The sequence below is a fragment of the Sciurus vulgaris genome (genome assembly GCF_902686455.1).
Source record: "Sciurus vulgaris genome assembly, chromosome: 2".
NCBI lineage: Eukaryota > Metazoa > Chordata > Mammalia > Rodentia > Sciuridae > Sciurus > Sciurus vulgaris.
The window spans coordinates 192,515,694-192,534,699 of NC_136462.1; the positions used below are offsets into that span (position 1 = coordinate 192,515,694).

General features: G+C 46.9%; 1 protein-coding gene across 2 annotated transcripts in view; it reads left to right on the top strand.

Annotated features, from left to right (window-relative positions):
• The window catches only part of ARFGEF2 (ARF guanine nucleotide exchange factor 2), an 84,986-nt gene that overhangs the window by 34,745 nt on the left and 31,235 nt on the right, over positions 1 to 19,006 (top strand). For both annotated transcript variants that reach the window (XM_079128829.1, XM_079128828.1), the window contains exons 10-23: positions 1,189 to 1,423; positions 2,012 to 2,111; positions 3,153 to 3,292; positions 4,472 to 4,580; positions 5,117 to 5,300; positions 6,115 to 6,226; positions 6,673 to 6,878; positions 8,768 to 8,852; positions 8,998 to 9,169; positions 9,745 to 9,896; positions 11,019 to 11,147; positions 12,227 to 12,385; positions 13,306 to 13,453; positions 14,772 to 14,871. In XM_079128829.1, the coding sequence (XP_078984955.1) occupies positions 1,189 to 1,423; positions 2,012 to 2,111; positions 3,153 to 3,292; positions 4,472 to 4,580; positions 5,117 to 5,300; positions 6,115 to 6,226; positions 6,673 to 6,878; positions 8,768 to 8,852; positions 8,998 to 9,169; positions 9,745 to 9,896; positions 11,019 to 11,147; positions 12,227 to 12,385; positions 13,306 to 13,453; positions 14,772 to 14,871 (2,031 nt within the window). The remainder of the gene's footprint in view (positions 1 to 1,188; positions 1,424 to 2,011; positions 2,112 to 3,152; positions 3,293 to 4,471; positions 4,581 to 5,116; positions 5,301 to 6,114; positions 6,227 to 6,672; positions 6,879 to 8,767; positions 8,853 to 8,997; positions 9,170 to 9,744; positions 9,897 to 11,018; positions 11,148 to 12,226; positions 12,386 to 13,305; positions 13,454 to 14,771; positions 14,872 to 19,006) is intronic.

Genomic DNA, 19,006 nt, shown 5'->3' on the forward strand with positions numbered 1-19,006 from the left:
CACCGTCCTTTTTGAGTTGTCCGTCCCCACTAACCAAGATTTTGCCTAGCTTTTCTTTTGGTTTGTATCTTAAAAACAATTAGTATATAGAAGATATACCTTTTGTTTTACTAGCTCATAGATTGCGGAGGTGGGAATTGAACCTAGGAGTGCTTTGCCACTGAGCTAAGTCCCCAGCCTGTTTTATTTTTTTGAAGTAGGGTCTCACTAAGGTGCTAAGGCTGGTTTTGAACAGAATCCTCCTGCCTCACCTCTTGAATCACTGGGATTACAGATTGCAAGTGTGCGCTATGCCTGGCCTAATGGATTTACTCTCCTGATGGGGATGTGGAGGGACGGGGGGATAAAGATTCAAGCACCAGATTCAACCCAGGGAAGCCAAATATTTCTCCATAGTGGACACATTAGCCTTGTGGAGTGAAGTGTACAGAAGCTTGCCAGAGAGAGCTGTGCTCAGGTCTCAGCTCCTCCACAGAAGTGGCTGAGCCTCATTAGAAAGGGGGTGGGGGCTGGGGACTTAGCTCAGTGGCAGAGTGCTCCTAGGTTCAATTCCCAGCAAACCTGCACACCCAAATCTATCAGTAAGTGAAAAAGAAGGTACATCTTCTATGTACTGATTATTTTTCAGATACAAACCAAGAATCAGCCTGCAGGATTTATTAAGTGAAGCGAGATGGGTGTTGCCCTGAGCACAGGGCCTCACACTTTAGAAATAGTCGCTGTCGTTATTGTCGTTACTGGCAGTTGTCATTAGTGATCCTTCACTCTTCTACTGTGAATGCTGCTGGCATTGTAACAATGTCAGGAACATGGTTCATGACGTTCTTCCATTTCTTCCCATTCCCCAACTCGGGAGGGTCGTGAGGCTGGTGGAGAGAGCACCATCTCGTGGGTGAGGACAGTGGAGAGTGGGCAGAGGTGTCTGCTCACCTAGATGGTGCAAGGCTGACCCTTGCTTTGCTCCTGCTCCATTGTCTGCTCTGTGGTTGGGAGACAAAAGAAGAGGAGCTGGCCACTCCTGTTCTCCAAGGGCCTTGCAGGTGCCAGGAGCCCCACCTCTGCCCTCCACCCTCACTCCCCTCGCATTCAGGGGCAGTTGCTGACTCTAAGCCGGCGGCCTCAGGAGTCCTCCAGGTGGACTCCAGTTTCTCTTCCAGTGCCGCCATCGTTTTCCATCTCCTCTGCCAGGTCCCACGAGCTGCGGTCCAAGGTGGTCTCCCTGCAGCTGCTCTTGTCGGTGTTGCAGAACGCCGGCCCCGTCTTCAGGACGCACGAGATGTTCATCAATGCAATCAAGCAGTACCTCTGTGTGGCCTTGTCCAAAAACGGCGTCTCTTCAGTGCCCGATGTCTTCGAGCTCTCTCTCGCCATCTTCCTTACTCTTCTTTCAAACTTTAAAATGCACTTGAAAATGCAGATAGAGGTATGGACTCCAAGTGGACTTTTTCTTACTTGATGACGCTTGTACCAGATGAGAAACCTGCTGGTAGCACAGTGACCAGCACTATGGTTACACAGTCTACTTGCTGGCACTCCAGAGAAGAACGTTTGAATCAGCAAGAGAATACTTTTCATAAAAATTCTGCCCCCAAATCTTGTGCACTGTACACTTTGATCAGAGGCTTAAGGTGTGTGGTCTGTGTGGTGGGCTCAGCCCCTATACCAGTTTGGTCTATAGATTGTTTGAAAAATTTGAATTAGTTGCCAAATTAAGAAATCATATTTTACAAAAAAAAAAAAAAAAAATCCACATTTCTGGTTTTTCTCAAAAAATCACAACACACGTGGGTCCTGGGTTTGCACATAGCAGCTGGGGGGCGGGGGGGCAGCACTGTGAAGTATCCTTTGGTCAGGCCAGGGTTCCCGTGCTCTTGTGCAGAAAGTGTGCACCCCTCTTCCTGTGTCCAGGCTACTTTACTTACAGGATCTGCCTGGCCTCCAAAGACTTCAGAATTTTTGAATCCTGACTAAAACAGTTAATACCATCCTCCTTTATCTCCATGCCATTTAGGTCTTTTTCAAAGAGATTTTCCTGAACATTTTAGAAACGTCCACAAGTTCTTTTGAGCACAGGTGGATGGTCATTCAGACTCTGACGAGGATCTGTGCAGGTACGTTCCCCTGAGGGTGCTCCTCCTTCAGACATGCTCAAAACCACTTCCAACACTGTTATCTGCCAAAGCCAGATGAAGACCTTGACCCCTCTTTGCAAAGCTTTAAGAAGTGTTGGGAAGGTCATTCCCTGAAAGGCCACTCTTGCCTGATGAGAAGCCCTATCCCCTCCTTTTAAAGAATAACCAGCTCAGGCCGTTTTCCCAGGACTTTTTGGTGTTGACACTAGAAACCCCTAACCTTGGCACACTGGGATGCCTGGCCATCCTCCCTGCAGGCTGAGCCCTTTTGATAGGCCACAGCACCCGGGTGCTGTGCTGCCCTTCCCGACTGGGTGCTGAGGTAAATCTGGAATGTCTGTGCCTTATGGTTCATTGTGAGACTTCAAACCAGGCACCCCGCGCGTCATCATCACGCATGATCCTATTCTGTGGTGTCTGTAAGGGACGGGTCGGGCAGTCATTAGCCCCCTTCCTCTTCTGTTTCTGCAGTGCTGGGATAGAACCCACAGCCCCATAGTCTAGGCAGGCCTCTACCACTGAGTTGCTCTGAGCCCTGTTAGCCCTGCCTTTTGTTTTTTGGTTTTCTTCTTTTTTGTACTGAGGATTGAATCCAGGGGTGCTTTACCATGGAGCCACATCCCCAGCCCTTTTTATTTTTTATTTTGAGACAGGACTGGCTAAATTGCTCAGGGCCTCACTAACTTGCTGAGGCTGGCCTCAAACTTGAAATCCTCCTTTCTCCCAAATCCCTGGGATTACAGGTGTGTGCCACCATGCCTAGCTTAGCCCCTTTTCTGATGAGGAAATTCAACCTTAGAGTTCAGGAATGAACTGTTGAGGTTTCAGTTAACCTAGAGGCAGGCCTAAAAATATTCCCCCAATCCCAGTACTTCTGATGTGTCTTTCCTGAATAAGATGTGGCCACCTTAGTCAGTTCACTAGGAAATTTTTTTTGGCAAAGAAATCTTGTTTAATAAGAAACTAGAACTGCTATTTGTCTTTGATCAGAATTCTAATACTCGTATGTTATTTTCCAAGATGCCCAGTGTGTTGTGGATATTTATGTCAACTATGACTGTGATCTAAATGCTGCTAACATTTTCGAACGTCTAGTGAATGATTTATCCAAAATCGCTCAGGGAAGAAGTGGCCATGAGTTGGGAATGACACCTCTGCAGGTGAGATATGTTGTCGCATTTCAAGAAGCATTACTGAGTGCCGCCACAAGCCAGGCACTGCTGGCGTGCAGGGCACATGGCAGTGAGCGCACAGATGCTCATGTGAGGGTGCACGCAGCTCCTGATGTCAGGAGTGACAGCCAGGAAGAGTCAGTCAGAGGTGACGAGAGCTGTAAGGGCAACAAGCAGGACCCTCAAGAAGTGCTGGATGTGGGGGTGTTGGGATGAGTGTAGGGTTGTTAAGTGGTGTCACTGGGAAGGTGACATTAACCTGAGACCTCCGTCACCTTCCAGAGGTAGCATGGAGGAGAGGACCCCCGCCTTTGTATGGGAGAGGAGGCTGCCTGTTAGCAGGGGTGTGCCTTGTTTTTGGAGTTCCCCTCCAAAGGTGTTCCTTAGCACCCCTGAGTGCACTGGTCACAGGGTCTGTGCACCCTGGAATGGGGCACAGGATTCTGGTTTTTTTCCCTCAAAGGTCATAATTATCATTAGATTGACAGATCTGTGCTGCCTGTGATAGTATTATGAATCTAAAATATTTGCCTTTTTTTTTTTTTTCCCAAGATGGTATTTAGGGGCTGGGGCTATAGCTCAGTGGTGGAGCGCTTGTTAGCTTGTGTGAGACACTGGGTTCGATCCTCGGCACCACATAAAAATAAATGAATAAAGTAAAGGCCCATCAACATCTTGAAAAGAAAAAAGAAATAGTATTTATTTTTAAAAATCAGTGTTTTTATTTACCTGTAGGGCAAACCTTAAAGTAGAACATATCTGCGAGTTTTTAGGGAATGAATTCTGTCCAGAATCACTCACTCGCTGCTTGATTCAAGGTTCTTTTCTTTTCAGTGTTACGGTGTAAGACCCTGTTATTTAAGGTTTGGGGGTTTTGTTTCGTTTTTAATTCCACAAGCAATGAATGAGAAGTTCCTTTTAAAAATCTGGGTAGCACCGTTGGCCTTGGGAAAGCCAGGCAGCTGGCATTTGTGCTGGGTGTTTGCAGTGGACACTGGACATGGCGGGTTCTCACGTCCTTCAGTGTCGCCTGCTGTCTCTTCTTCGGGTCTTGCCGTAGTAGCACTGATACCACTGGCTCTCTGATGCGCTCACAGGATGCCCTGTGAGCCTGTGGGCGCCTGTCTTTGTCTGCAGCCTCTGTGCTGTGTCCCGTTTGTCCTGTAGGAGCTGAGTCTGAGGAAGAAAGGCCTGGAGTGCCTTGTGTCCATCCTCAAGTGCATGGTGGAGTGGAGCAAGGACCTGTATGTGAATCCAAACCACCAGGCCAGCCTCGGTGAGCGCCGCCACACCCAACCCCTCCGGGGCCCTGGCAGGAGCGCACACTCTGCTGCCGACACTGGTGTCTCAGAGGTTCTGCTGTTCAGTGTGCACCCTCAGCGTTGAGGAGCAGTGGGAAGCTCTTGCTCCTCTTCGCTTCTCCTTCCCTCGGTGATTCCAGGTGTCACTTTGTGACACGCCAGGTGCTCCTGTGAGTGTGTCTGTGTCTTTCTGTTCTGTCCTGATGACGGGTTCATCCTTGCACAGACGCCACACCTTCTAAATGGCCTGAGCCGTGCAGGTCTGGATGTCCAGAGAGCAGGGCCTGCTCATGCTTTCTTAATGTCCCCACCATTCACATCTTACTTTTTTGTGTGAATTTTGGAATTTGCTCTTCAAGTTCCATGAAAAAAGTTTCTGGTGATCTGAGGTTGCGTGCCTGTGACCCTAGAGTAGAAATTCGTTCTTCTGGGGAACCCTACCTGGTTCTCCCTCGGCCATGGCTGGCACCCCATCTGCTTACCTGGTTCGTTTTTTTCTGTGTCACTTCAGGGCAGGAGAGGCTCACAGATCAGGAAATGGGGGATGGGAAAGGCCTTGACATGGCGAGGAGGAGCAGTGTGACGTCCATGGAGTCCACAGTGTCCTCCGGGACCCAGACAGCTGTGCAGGATGACCCGGAGCAGTTCGAGGTCATCAAGCAACAGAAGGAAATCATCGAGCATGGCATCGAGCTGTGAGTGTGGCTGCCGCGCTGCTAGACCCCCTTCAGCCTCCTGACCCTCCCCTGAATCGTACCGGCCTCCCTGTGCTAAGACCCCCAAGTGCACCATGAGTCCCCAGACACCTCCAGCTGTTTCACCTGGGTGTTCTCCCTTGGAATGCTGGGCTTTGACCCCTCAGACACGGCAGAGCTTCTCAGAGGGGCCTCTGGACCACACCTTCTAAACACACCTCAAGGCCATCTCTGCCCGCCCCCTGTTCTTTCAGCCTCACATCACTCTCTAGTGTAATGCCAGGTAAAAAGTTGAGTTTATACGTTAGTGAGCTTTGCCTTTCTTTAAAAGCAAATATAACATAACAGTACTTAGAATACTCAAGAAATGGAAATCCAAAAATAAAATATGAAAAAAGGAAATCCAGAAGTGAACAATCGGAGCTATTGTGGTGACTCTTACCGACGTGAGGGACCCAGCCCCTTCTGTCTGCACATGATTGTCACCTTCAGGGTTACCTCATGGTTCAGGGTGCCTGCTGGAGCACTAATCTTCACACATGTATTCCAGAGAGGAGGAGCGGGAGTGCCAAAGCAGCTGCCTGAGTCAGCTTCATTTAAGGAGCCTTCCTAGGTACACTCAGACCACTTCTGCTTCGATCTCACTGGCTTGACTTCCACGGCTGTGCTTTATTTAAGGGAGCCAGGGAGATGTGGACTTTATTGCACTGAACACTAGGGTTGTTACTATTGAAGAAGGGGAGAGTGGAGGTAGGGTGGCCGCCATCAGACGTAGATTTTATTCCAACCTGTGTCTCATCTCTTTTTGAAACAGCTTCAACAAAAAACCTAAGAGGGGGATCCAGTTTCTCCAGGAGCAGGGCATGCTGGGAACGTCAGTGGAAGACATTGCCCAGTTCCTGCACCAGGAGGAGCGCCTGGATTCTGTGAGTCTGGGGGCTCTGCGCTTGCACGACGTTCTGCGGTATGCTTCCACACCCCTCCTAGCCTGGACCTTGAGACGAACCGACTGCTGCAGCCCCTTGTGCCCGGTTTCAGCAGGCCTGCGCATCCCTACCCTCAGCATGGACAGTGGTCACCATCACAGTGATGAGAATAAGCAAGCTCCCGACAGGCGGTTGTTTATTTGGTGGAAATGTCAGTTAGAAATGCCCCTCAGCTGGTAGAAACCGTTTTTCTGGCCCCATCTATACCTGCCCCTCTCCTGAGGCAGCCCAGTGCTCCCTCTCCTGCACCTCCTCCGTGTCATCCTCCATGCAGTTCAGGGCTCACCTTGCTTCCCCGGCAGTTCAGCCCACTGTGACGTTCAGGCCTAGTCCTCTGCTGTGGGTTTATATGTGAAGTGAGCGAGTGTGTGTTGTGTGTGTTTCAGACCCAAGTAGGCGATTTTCTGGGAGACAGCACGAGGTTCAACAAGGAGGTGATGTATGCCTATGTGGACCAGCTGGACTTCTGTGAGAAGGAGTTCGTCTCAGCCTTGCGCACTTTCTTAGAAGGCTTCCGCCTCCCTGGGGAAGCCCAGAAGATTGACCGGCTGATGGAGAAGTTTGCTGCCAGATACATAGAGTGCAACCAGGGGTGAGCGCACCCCCCAGGCCCTCCGCTTCACCTTTTTGCCCCCTCAGGACACTAAGCTTGATTTGGTTGGGGTTTGGGTTTAATCTTTCTAAATCTGTGCTAAGCAACTAAAGTTTCTGTTCACTGTATGCCACGCTTTGTGCTCAGGGATTATCTCACAGCAGCTAAGTTCCTGTCCTCATTCTGTAGACAAGAGATCAGGGAACAAAGGGGTTAAGCAACTCTCCTAGATCACACAACCGAAGCCCATGCTATTAACTGCTCTATTGGTTTTTCTGTTTATGGTACCAGGGATTGGTACCAGGGGCACCCTACCACTGAGTCACATGCCAGCCCTTTATATTTTTTATTTTGAGACAGGGTCTTGCTAAGTTGTTCAGGGCCTTGCTAAATTGCTGAGGCTGGCCTTGGACTTGTGGTCATCCTGCCTCAGCCTCCTGAACAGCTGGGATTACCATGCCTGGCTAACTAATTTAAAAAGTATAATTTTGTGAATCGAGAGGAGGTAATTGGGCGCCTCTTCTCTAATCAAGAGTAGCTCCCTGATTCAATGTACAGACTAGATCTAAAGGAGTTTGGTTTTTCTTTGATTGCTTACCGATGAACAGGCTATAGAAATGGCTGAGTAACTTAAACCACAACGTACAAGAGCGCGTCTTGAGTTTTTCTTGGCGAGTGACTGTTTTGCAGGAACCAAATCTTGCATGTCCTGTACCTGGTCAGTGGCAAGCCTGGAGTGGCCTCCCTGTTTTACAGATGAGCTGCCTGTCAAAACCAATCAGCTAGTAAGCAGCAGGCTTGGACTGAGTGTGGGTGTGTCTAACTCAGAGGCTCACGCTCTGCACACCACCCTGGAGTGGATGTCTGAACACACTGTGAAGATAACGTTCTGATAATAATTCTGCCTCTCAACTCAATTCCATTTTCATATTAGTTGGTCCCCATCCTCCGAGTGTGTGGCCAGCTCTCCCCAGGAGATGACCTGGGCAGCAAAGGTGGCATCTGTTTCACTTTGCTGTGAAGGCACAATTAGATGGTGTTACCTTTACCACACGCCCTGGGTGGGCCTGGGAGCTTTGCTCCATCTTCCTTTTTCTATGGGGCAGTGAGGACAGACCAGTTTTGCTGGCCACGCGTTATATGAGGCTACACATGGACTTGTGTCTTTCTCTTCTTGTGTAATCCAAAAACAAACAAAAAACCCCATTAGACTTCACCAGCATGTGGTTTAGAACAACATCAGTATTTTCCTTCGTATCTCTACTGTTAAATATCATCATGGATAATATAAACTGTGAGTAACAACTGCTTGCAGGCTGAAGGATGCTACTCCCCTTGGGGAAGACCCCTGAGAGTGAGGGTCTCCTGACACCTTGAGTTCATTTGCCTTGCCCTAGTCTTGACCCAGGATATTCTGCAAGGGTCTTTTTAAAAATTTAAGTTGAGCTGGGCATGGCATTGCACACACCTGTGAACCCAGTGGCTTGGGAGGCAGAGGCAGGAGAATCCTGAGTTCAAATCCAACCTCAGAACTTAGCAAGGCCCTAAGCAACTCAGTGAGACCCTGTCTCACAACAGAAATTAAAAGGGGCTGGAGATAAGCTCAAAGCCCCTGCTGGGTTCAATCCCTGGTACCAAAATAGTAAAATAAATAAAATAAAATAACATTGAAATGACTTTCTTCAAAGAAGCCTAGAATCTGACCTGTATTCTTATTTAGCTTTTTGCATACCCTGTGTTGTGAATTAATGCTCAGTGACGGGGAAAGTGTAGTGACTGTCCCAGGCCAGGGCTCCAGGAGGAGCGCGGGTCCACCTCCAGTGAGAGCCTCGTGCCTTCTGGAAGCCGTCGCTGCCTCTGGGTTTTACATTTGGAGTCTTTTCTGGCAGGCAAACTCTGTTTGCGAGCGCCGACACCGCCTACGTCCTGGCCTATTCCATCATCATGCTGACGACAGACTTGCACAGTCCTCAGGTGAAGTGTGCTCGTGGCTCACATGGTCTGTGGCAAAAGCAGTAGCTTATTTGGGCAAATGAGTTTTTGGGGGGAGTTTGTGTTATTTTGAGGGGGCGATTGAATATTTTTTTGTATGGTCTTTAAATTCTTTTTTAAATTTCAGGTAAAAAATAAAATGACAAAAGAGCAGTATATTAAAATGAATCGGGGTATCAATGATAGTAAAGATCTACCAGAAGAGTATCTCTCCAGCATCTACGAAGAGATAGAAGGCAAGAAAATCGCGATGAAAGAAACAAAGGAGCACACGATGGCCGCCAAATCCACCAAGCAGAGTAAGGGCTGATGAACAGATTCCTGTACTGCGGCCCTGAGATGCGTCAGGGTGCATGGTTAACTAGGCTGGTGGCAAATTAATTCCCATCTCTAAGTAGCTGAATAGGAAGTGTGATTAATTATTATGATTATGATTATGTTGGTTCTTTAATAATATCACTATCTTGCTAGGTTTTGATTAGGAACAAAAAGGGAATTTAAAATAAGTAATCAAAGAACTTAATTGCCTTCCAAAATATATTCCTTAAAACTTAGCTTTAATTCCAGTGGTGCTTGTGCCAACCCATGATTAAGAATTTGATTAATTAGGGCCCCTGTGAAGCTGTCAGTGTCTCTGAGTGGCAGCAGAGTGCAGTGCTGAGAGTGTAGGCTCTGGATCTGTGCTGCTGGACAGATCCAGTCTGCCTTAGCTGGGTGACCTTGGGCAAGTCTCTCAACCTCTCTGGCTTGTTTTTCCCATCTGTAAAGTGGCGATGACACCCATGAGGTGGAGTGATTGCTGTGAACCTTTCAAGTGGCTCCTGGCTTGTGTGGCACTGAGCCAGCAGCTGCTCACTCTCACGCTTCTCCGTAGATGTGGCCAGTGAGAAGCAGCGGCGGCTGCTCTACAACTTGGAGATGGAACAGATGGCGAAAACAGCCAAGGCGCTGATGGAGGCCGTGAGCCACGCCAAAGCCCCGTTTACCAGTGCTACGCACTTGGACCATGTCCGGCCGATGTTCAAAGTGAGTATTCTGAGAGGTCAAGAGTCTGGCTAGGCCCAGTTTTGGACTTGTCCCACTGGAAGGCGACCTGCAGGATCCCAGCGTCAAAGAGGTGGTGGGGAGGATGGGCCCGGTCGGCGTGCTTCTGTCTGAACAGGAACTAACGCAAGTCCCTCCTGCTGTCCTTCGGTAATGCTGGGGATGTGCCAGTGCCACGTGTGGACTCTGCCATCAGACCATTTGGGTTTGAGTTCTGGCTTTGCTACTTTTCTCTTTTTCTTGGTGGTGCTGGGGATTGAACCCAGGGCCTTGTGCTTGTGAGGCAAGCTCTCTACCAACTGAGCTACATCCCGAGCCCTGGCACTTTTCACTGTGTCACCTTGGCCAGTTTACTTACCCTCCCTGTTCATCGCCTGTAAAATGGGGACAGATACAGTGTTGCTGTGAGGGCAGCCAAGAAAGGGGTTGAGTGAATTAATAGTTATTTGGGCAGTAGATGAAAGGACCATGTTATTGGGACATTTCACTTCAGGGACCTCAGTTTATCAGTTGAGTTAGGTGAAAGAAAAGACAATAACTGGAATCTGTATTTTAAATATATCTTTAAAAGATACGCGTTCTGTATACATAGCATCATATTTTTATAAACTATTTTTATAGTAACTGTTACCATCCTGTTAGGTAATCAATTCTAGACTTTCATAACCTTTATTTCTAAGGAATTCATAAGAAAGTTGGAAGAAAATAAAGTCTGGATAATTTGAAGTGGGAGCCTTTCGGTAAGCTAAGTTCGTAGTCCTATATTTCTGACAGGTTATATTTTGCATCGTTGGTAACGGCTGACTCATGCTGTGTTGAGGGATTCTCAAGCTCGTATAGATTCAGCAGGGAACGGTGGTCGGCCGTCCACCAGGAGGAGGTGTGGTGGCTCAGCGGCATGGTCGCCGTCCTCCCTTGTGAATTGAGTGTTTAGTAACCAGCAGGCCTGTAGTGTAGGAGGGACTGCCTTACCTGGTGAGCAGGATTGGTCGAAATCTGAATAGCAGTGGACCTGACATCCTGGCTCTCCCCTAGCTAACAATGTGTCCTGCAGCACGCTTCCCAGGCCGAAATTCTATTACTGAAACCTGCCTTCTTTGGTAGCTGGTGTGGACACCGCTGCTGGCGGCCTACAGCATTGGACTGCAGAACTGTGACGACACGGAAGTGGCCTCCCTGTGTTTGGAAGGCATCCGCTGCGCCATCCGGATCGCCTGTATCTTTGGGATGCAGGTGAGTGGAGCCTGCGTGAGTTCTGCTCCTTTAGAGTCAGCAAAAGCTAGACTGTCAGGAACTTCCAGGTGAGCGAGCATCTTAGCACACTGCCGGCTCCTTCCCTTCGCTTTGTGTTGACCACAGCCTCGTTGGGGGAAGACACCGGAGATTTAAATCAAAGCCTTTTTTAACCACGAGTAGGACTCAGGCCACTTAGCTGGATTTGACAAAACAGCCTTTCTGTCCATCTGCCTCACTTACTGTCTTGGTGCTTAAAATACTGTTTTTCTGGGGGTATAGCTCAGTGATAGAATGCCTTGCCAGTGTGCATTTGACCTTGGGTTCAGCCCCAGCACTTCCCCCACAATTGTTTTTTCCTCTTAAAATATATTTTTCTAATATTTTCCCATTTTTCTCTGGTAAAACATACAGTTGAATGCAAAATGCAAGTCCATAATAAACTTTTTTTGAATCTTAAAAAATTCAACAAATAGATGAAATGCAATTCTCAAACTGTTATGGAAGTTGTTGTCATAGGTTTTTCTTGGTCCTTTGCATTCATTTCTAAGTCAGTTTGCACCCATTTGTTTAAAACAAACAAACAAAAAACCCCAGTCTTCTGTTCCCCTTTATCTTTCAGGTAGGCTTTTTATTGTGCCAAAACCACAGGCTTTGAAGTCAGAGAGTCGTGGTTTTAAACCCAGCTCTGATGCTTCTCTGGCCCTGTGACATTGCCCCAGCTAACTTCCACGACATTGCTTATTTCCTAATTTACAAACTTCAGAAAATAGAAGTGCCTTACTGTATTGTTGTAGGTATTAGAATGTATGTATTGGCTCTTGGCATTCGGCAGATCTTGGAACATGGGACTGATAAGCATGCTTTGAGGTCAAGTGGATAGAGCTGTTTCTCAGGCATGTGGCAGTGCACAGGGAGCCTCGGGGGGTCCAGTAGCAGGCGGACACCTGTGTGGATGGCATGCTGATGTGCAGAAAGCCTGCAGAGTTTTCTGGTGAGAACGCCAGACAGGTCCAGCCTCTCAGGGGTGACCATGGCCACCCTGGGGCTGGAATCAGGTTCTCCTGGGCTTCTTTCAGCTGGAAAGAGATGCCTACGTTCAGGCCCTTGCTCGCTTCTCCCTGCTGACTGCCAGTTCCAGCATCACGGAAATGAAGCAGAAAAACATCGACACCATAAAGACACTTATTACGGTGGCTCACACGGACGGCAACTACCTCGGGAACTCCTGGCACGAGGTAGGTCTCTTGCCTTTGCTCCATTAGGCTACTCCTGGCCTTTCTCAGCGTTGCTCTTTCCTGGTCTGTTCCATTTTTCTTGAAATCAAGCCTAACTCTACCTCATGAATCTGAAAGTTGGCCATAAAGACAGTTAATAATGCCCTCTTGACATTTAAGATGTAGAAGGAATCAGTAACCATGGGATAATGCCGAGAAGTGGTAAGCACTCAGGAAAAAACTTCAAACGTGACTACGGTGATGGGGAACATGATCAGGGCAGGCAGGAAGTTCTCTCTTGGAGGCAGGGGATGCACACATCTGATCTGGGAATGGATGCAGTGGGCTGGAGGAAGCAGCACTCCAAGTGAAAGGGACAGCAAGAGCAGAGGCCCTGGGTGGGACCATGGAGGCAAGTTAAGGAGCCACCTGCGTGCCCGTGAGCCTGGCGTGTTGTGTCCGAGTCAGGCAATGAGGCCCTGGGTGGGACTGTGGAGGCAAGTTAAAGAGCCAAATGCAGGCCAGCGAGCCTGGCATGTCGTGTCTGAGGTGGACAGTGGATGAGGTGGGGACTGGTCAGACGATGTGGATTGGGTAGAATCCTCTGCTCCAGTCAAATTGTTTTCTCTGTTGCATACTTTCCAAGTTTACATGAACTTCAGCATGGCGTAATTCCATTGTACCAAAGTTGTTGAATTACTCTCTTGCTTTAATAATTAGAAAAAAGTAGCATACCAGTAGTCTGACTTCAAGACCCAGAGGACACTTGCCGCTGCTCGGCCAGTGCTTCTGCCTGTAGGGAAGCCACCCTAAGCCCTCAGTGTTGTTGTTCCTGGAAGGCCGCTTGCTTCACAGAATGCTTGAATGACTGGCGTAAGGTAGCAGTGCCCTCTGCAGCCTGTGCATTGGGAGCTCACTTCTCCACGCTGCCCTTTCCTTAGATCTTGAAATGCATCAGCCAGCTGGAGCTTGCTCAGCTGATAGGAACCGGGGTGAAGACCCGCTACCTGTCTGGGACTGGGCGTGAGCGAGAAGGGAGCCTGAAGAGCCACGCGTTGGCAGGAGAGGAGTTCATGGGCCTCGGCCTCGGTAAGACTGCAGGCCCCATGGCTGGCCGCCACAGACTTGCAAGTTAACCAGGATGAAGCCCTTCTGTCTCGTCAGGACTGTCCTGTAAACCGTCTCTCCTTGTGTGCCAGCTGACAGCACGTCTATGAATGCAAGTGGACGTGCTGCCTCAGCTCCTAATTGTGTTTAAGTGTTGAGTAAAGTGTCTATTTTACCAAATTTGCAGGGTGCATTACTGTTCTTTCTGTACCTATAACCATCCTGGGAGGAAGCCTTTCTGGTTTTTGAAGCCCACTGCTGGTTCCTGGCGAGAGACTATACCCACGTGTCTCTAGAACTTAACAAACAGATTCTGCATCTCTTCGTGTTCCCTGGGGGGGGCTTCATTAAATGGCATGCTCATGCAAGCAGTTATTTCTGGCTCCACAGTGGGTTGAGAGACTCTTCTGTCAGTGATATACAGAATAACAGATGTTCAAGTTCTGAACAGTTTATATTTTAACTCGCTTAATCCTCTTCACAGCCCAATGACATAGGAAATCTTATCCTCCCTATTTTGTGATTGAGAAAACTAAAGCCCAGGGTGAGGTAACTTGAGCAGGGTTGTGTGGTAAGGAAACAGTAGAGGCAGGGTTCAAGCCCCTCCATCCAGATGCAGGGAGGGGCTGCTAGGGCCTGTGTGTGTGGTTGATGAGAAGGTGAGAGCAGTTTGTCTTCACTGTGCCCTCCACCCCACCCCAGTACCGGGGATTGGACCCAGGCTCACAGGCTGGGGTAGCACCAGGCTGCATCCCCAGCCCCTCCCCACTTAATTTGTTTTGAGACAGGGTCTTGCTAAACTGCCTAGGCTGGCCTTGAACTTGCAGTCCTCCTGCCTCAGGCTCCAGAGCACAGTGGTTGGAGCAGAACAGGATAGCAGATAAAAGCCTGGACGCTGGGGACGTGGGGGTGGCAGGCCCACTTCTTAGGGTGCTCACAAGGTTGGCTGTACTGGGATCAGAGCCGCCAGGCGGCCAGCCAATGGGAGCCGTTGCAGGTTCCAGGAGCTCTGCGTCAGTTCAGTGGATTCCAGTTTGTGTTCTTAAACGTGGGCCTTCAGTACTGTAAGGACGTGAAGCACCATAGAGGCTGGGAGATGGCTGGTCCAGCAAGAGAGCTGTAATGCGGTTGTATTCTAAATACAGCACACGTTTTAACTGGTCTGCCATCAGGGCTGTTTTGTTTTTGCCTACTGAACCTTTTTGTTGCTGTTCCTTGTCTCTGCATTTTCCTGCAAAGGATACTTGGTTGTAGATCCATGACTCTTTGAAGTTCACTGATTCCGTGCATCCTGTTCTAGGTAATTTGGTGAGTGGTGGCGTGGATAAGAGACAGATGGCCAGCTTCCAGGAGTCTGTGGGTGAGACCAGCTCCCAGAGTGTCGTTGTCGCCGTGGACAGGTGATGATCCTCTTCAGGGAGGCTGACTACCCTACATGGGGGATCTGGAGTCCCCCATGTAGTTACTGGACACAGTGATTCCTGACTTTTTGGCTGTGCTGTTGGCTCCAGAAAGATAAAAGATGGTGCCTATGATCCAGTTATCAGTAACCCTCACCTTTCTTTGAATTTTGACCTTAAATTGCATTGTGCTTTTTTAAAAAATTGTAACTTTACCATTGTGACAATTTATGTCACTAACGAGCTTTTTTTATGCTGATGTTTAAATTACAGTGTTTTCTTAGTGGAAGTTACTTTAAAAAAAAAAATCTCACAAGAGTTTGGGATTGAAATCCTATTCATGAGTAGAAATTGGCCCAAGTTTGAATTTCCATAAATTCTTCCTCAAAGTCTTTCCACTATTTGTTTACTTGAAACTTGGCCTAACCGTCCCGAAGAGATAGAGGTATTCTTATTTGAAGATACATGTGAAGTTCAGGTGCTTAAAATAGGAATTTCCTTAAAATTAACAAACTCCTGAAAACTACCATTGAATGAAAGTCAAAGGAACCACTGCTTATTTAGTCAGTGACCTCTTCCAGGGCATTGAATACAGTTCTGGAGTGTTAGCAGTACAGATGTTTTAAATAATTTGGATCATTCTTGGAATAATCTTTTACTGTTATGTACTTCTGTCTGCTTATTTTGATTACCTTATTCCAGTTGCTTCTTTGCTTTTTTCCAACCAAGATATTGTCTGTGGTATAGTTTTGACAGTTTTTTCCCCCTTTTCTTTCCTACTTCAAGTTAGACTTATAGAACAACAGCAACAAAAGTCATTTTTTATGAGTCAGGGTCTCAGTACGTTGCCCGTGCTGGCCCTGGGCTCAAGTGGTCCTCCTACCTCAGCCTCCAAGTAGCTGGGACTACCGGCTCATGCCCTGCACCTGACTTGAGTGAAGTGAACTTTTCGCCATTCTATTTATCTCCTATCTCTCCTCCTTAGTCGGGTCATATACACTGGAGATCTTGCTCAGCACCTTTTTCTCTCCTGTTACATTTTTTTGTTGATTCATAGTTCACATGCCATAAGATCTGTTGTTTAAAAATATACGGGTCAGTGCATGGTGGCCTATTCAGAGTCGTGCAGCCGTTACCACCGTCTGTTTCATGACAGTTTTATGACCCCACAGAGAAGCCTCATACTCCTTCACATTTGCTCCCCATCTTCTTGTCCCTGTGGCCACTGCTCTATTTTATATAGATTTGCCTGTTCTAGGCATTTGAATGATCTGTTTTCCCTTTAATTCTTTGCTTATTTGGTTCTTGTATTTTAGGACTCTGTTGTTAGATTCATATATATTTATAATCCCTTTTTTATGGATTTAAGCCTTTTCTAATTATAAAGTGTTCTTTGTCTCTAATAATGTTTTTTGTGCAAGTTCTCAGACCTTATTTTTTTTAATATGTCTTATACCTTCTCTTCTTCATTATTACTGCCTTCTTTGTGGTTAAATGTTTTCTTGTGTATTACCTTCTTATTTCCTTTACTATTTTAGTTATGTTTTAGTGATTCTATTGGGCGTTTTGATTAATGTATTAATTTCAATAGTATAAAAAACTCAGCTCTAAAATAGTTCCATTTCCTCCCCCATCATTGCATTGTCATGCAAATTATATATTTATAAACATATACCTATCAACAGATTTATAACTGTTGCTTTTTCCAATTGTCTTTTCATTAAGATAAAAATTATTTATAGACAAAAGTACACTACATTTAAAATATTAGCTTTTATATTTTCCTATGTAGTAAACTTTACCAGTGCTCTTTATTTCTTCATGTAGTCTTGAGTTATTCTCTCGTTTCCTTTCAACGTGAAGGACTTCCGTAAGTATTTATTACAGGGCAAGTCTACTAGTGATGAATTGTCGGCGTTTTTGTTTTGTTTTTTGAAGTTTTTCTCCTACCTCAGAATGTCTTCCTTTCTTCTTCATTTTTGAAGGATAGTTTTGCTGAATATAGAATTCTTGGTTGATGGTCTCTTTTTTAGCACTTGAACTGTTACCCCAATGCTTTTTTGGCTTCCATGGTCTCCCATGAGAGATAGGCTGTTAATCTTACCAAAGAAGCCTCCTGTGCGATGAGTCTGCTGCCTTGCTGCTTTCAAGATCCTCTTGTATTTCACTCTCAACAGTTTGATGATGATATTTCTGGGTGTGACTTTCTTTGAGCTTATCCTAGTTCAAATTTGCTTATTTTCTGAGAGATATAGGTAGTTATCTTTCATCAAATGTGGGAAGTTTTCAGCCATTCTTTCTTCAAATGTTCTTCTAGCTCCTTTCTTTCCTCTCTCTGGAACTTCTGTTATGTGTATGTTGGTATGTTTGATGGTGTCCTATAGGACTCTAAAGCTGTTCATTTTTAAAAATTCTTTATTTCTGCTTATCACATCAGACAGTCTCATTTGACTTATCTTCAGGTTTACTGATTTTTACTTCTTCCAGCTGAAAACTGCTGTTTAGCCTCTGCAGTGAATTTTTCATTTCAGCTTTATTATTTTCAACTCCAGAATGTTTAATATTTTTCCTGTCTCTTCATTACTGTTCTCTATTTGGTGTGAAATTGACCTCACATTTTTCATTAGTTGGACATATTATCCTTTACTTCTTTAAACATACTCAAAATAACTAACCTAAAACCGTGGTCTAGGCCAGGCACAATGGTGCATGCCTGTAATCCCAGTGGCTCGGGAGGCTGAGGCAGGAGAGTCACAAGTTCAAAGCCAACCTCAGCAACTCACTGAGGCCCTAAGCAACTTAGTGAGACCCTGTCTCAAAATTTTTAAAAAGGTCTGGGGATGTGGCTCAGTGGTAGAGTGCCCCTGGGTTTAATCCCCAGTACAAAAACAAAACAAAACAAAAAAAACAAAACCACCTTGTCTAGAAAATCATAACATCCTGGCTTCCTCAGGGACAGTTTCTGTTAACTGATTCTTTTCCTATAAATAAGCCATCCTTTCTTGCTTCTTTGCTTGTCCTATTTTTTTGTTGTTGAAAACTGGACATTTAAAATAATATGACGACTTTGGAGCCTGACTCCTAGCTCCCAGCCCAGGGTTTTCTGTTGTTATCAGTACTGTCTGTTTGGTGACTTCCCTGAACTAATTGTGTAAAGTCTGTATTCTCTTCCACGTGTGGCCACTGACATCTGCACGGGGTTAGCTTCAATGCTCAGAGATTTCCTTAGCTGCCTCTGACCTTAGGTATCCCAGCCTGTGCTTGCTGAGGACTACATTCCGGGGGCATGCCTTAAACACTTAGCCAAGCAGTTTGCAACTCGGCCTTTGCTTTTGCTTCTGGTTCAGGTAGGACCTAAGGTCACCCACAGATGAGAGCTCATTCTTCTCATTGTCTCCTGGTCTCCTGGGTGTGCAAAGCCCTGCACACAAGCTGGCGGCCTGGATCCCCAGCAGCCCTGGGGAGCTTCTCAGAGCCTCCTGTGGACCTCACCCCTGCTCTTCCGTGGCAGTTTTGGGCCAGGTGCTTGTTTGCCTTGACTGTTCTGCTGCCCGCTGTGGCTGTGGGGCTAAACAGCTCCTGGAGGAGAGGCTGGCTGCCCTGAGTGAGCACTGGGTCAGCTCAGATGGCGTGAGCTCTCTGAGGACAGTGTTCGGCCCCCTTGGCAGCAGATGGGGTGCTGTTGGTTTCAGGCTTCCTGTGGAGCTGGGGAAAGGAGAATGGGAATGGAGGAAGCACTCACCATTCAGATCAAGATTCGACCATTTTTCTTGAAAAACAAAACACCCCTCAGATTTTTGTTAGCTTTCTGTTGATTTTTAAAGTTTTGCTGTGGGAAAGTTAATATATATATTTTTTTAGTTGTAGACGAACACAATGTCTTTATTTTATTTATTTATGTGGTGCTGAGGATTGAACCCAGTGCCCCATGCATGCGAGGCAAGTGCTCTCCACTGAGCCACAATCCCAGCCCTAGAAAAGTTAATTTTGAAAATTTTCGGCCAGCGTTCTTATTGCTCTTGCTGAGAAGCAGCTTTGGGAAGGATCTCGCTCTACCAGTCCCACTGCCCTCAGGTCACCTCCCTGCCTTGTGGAGGTGTCCCTTCTTCTTATGCCAGGGGTAGGCTTTTTGCTG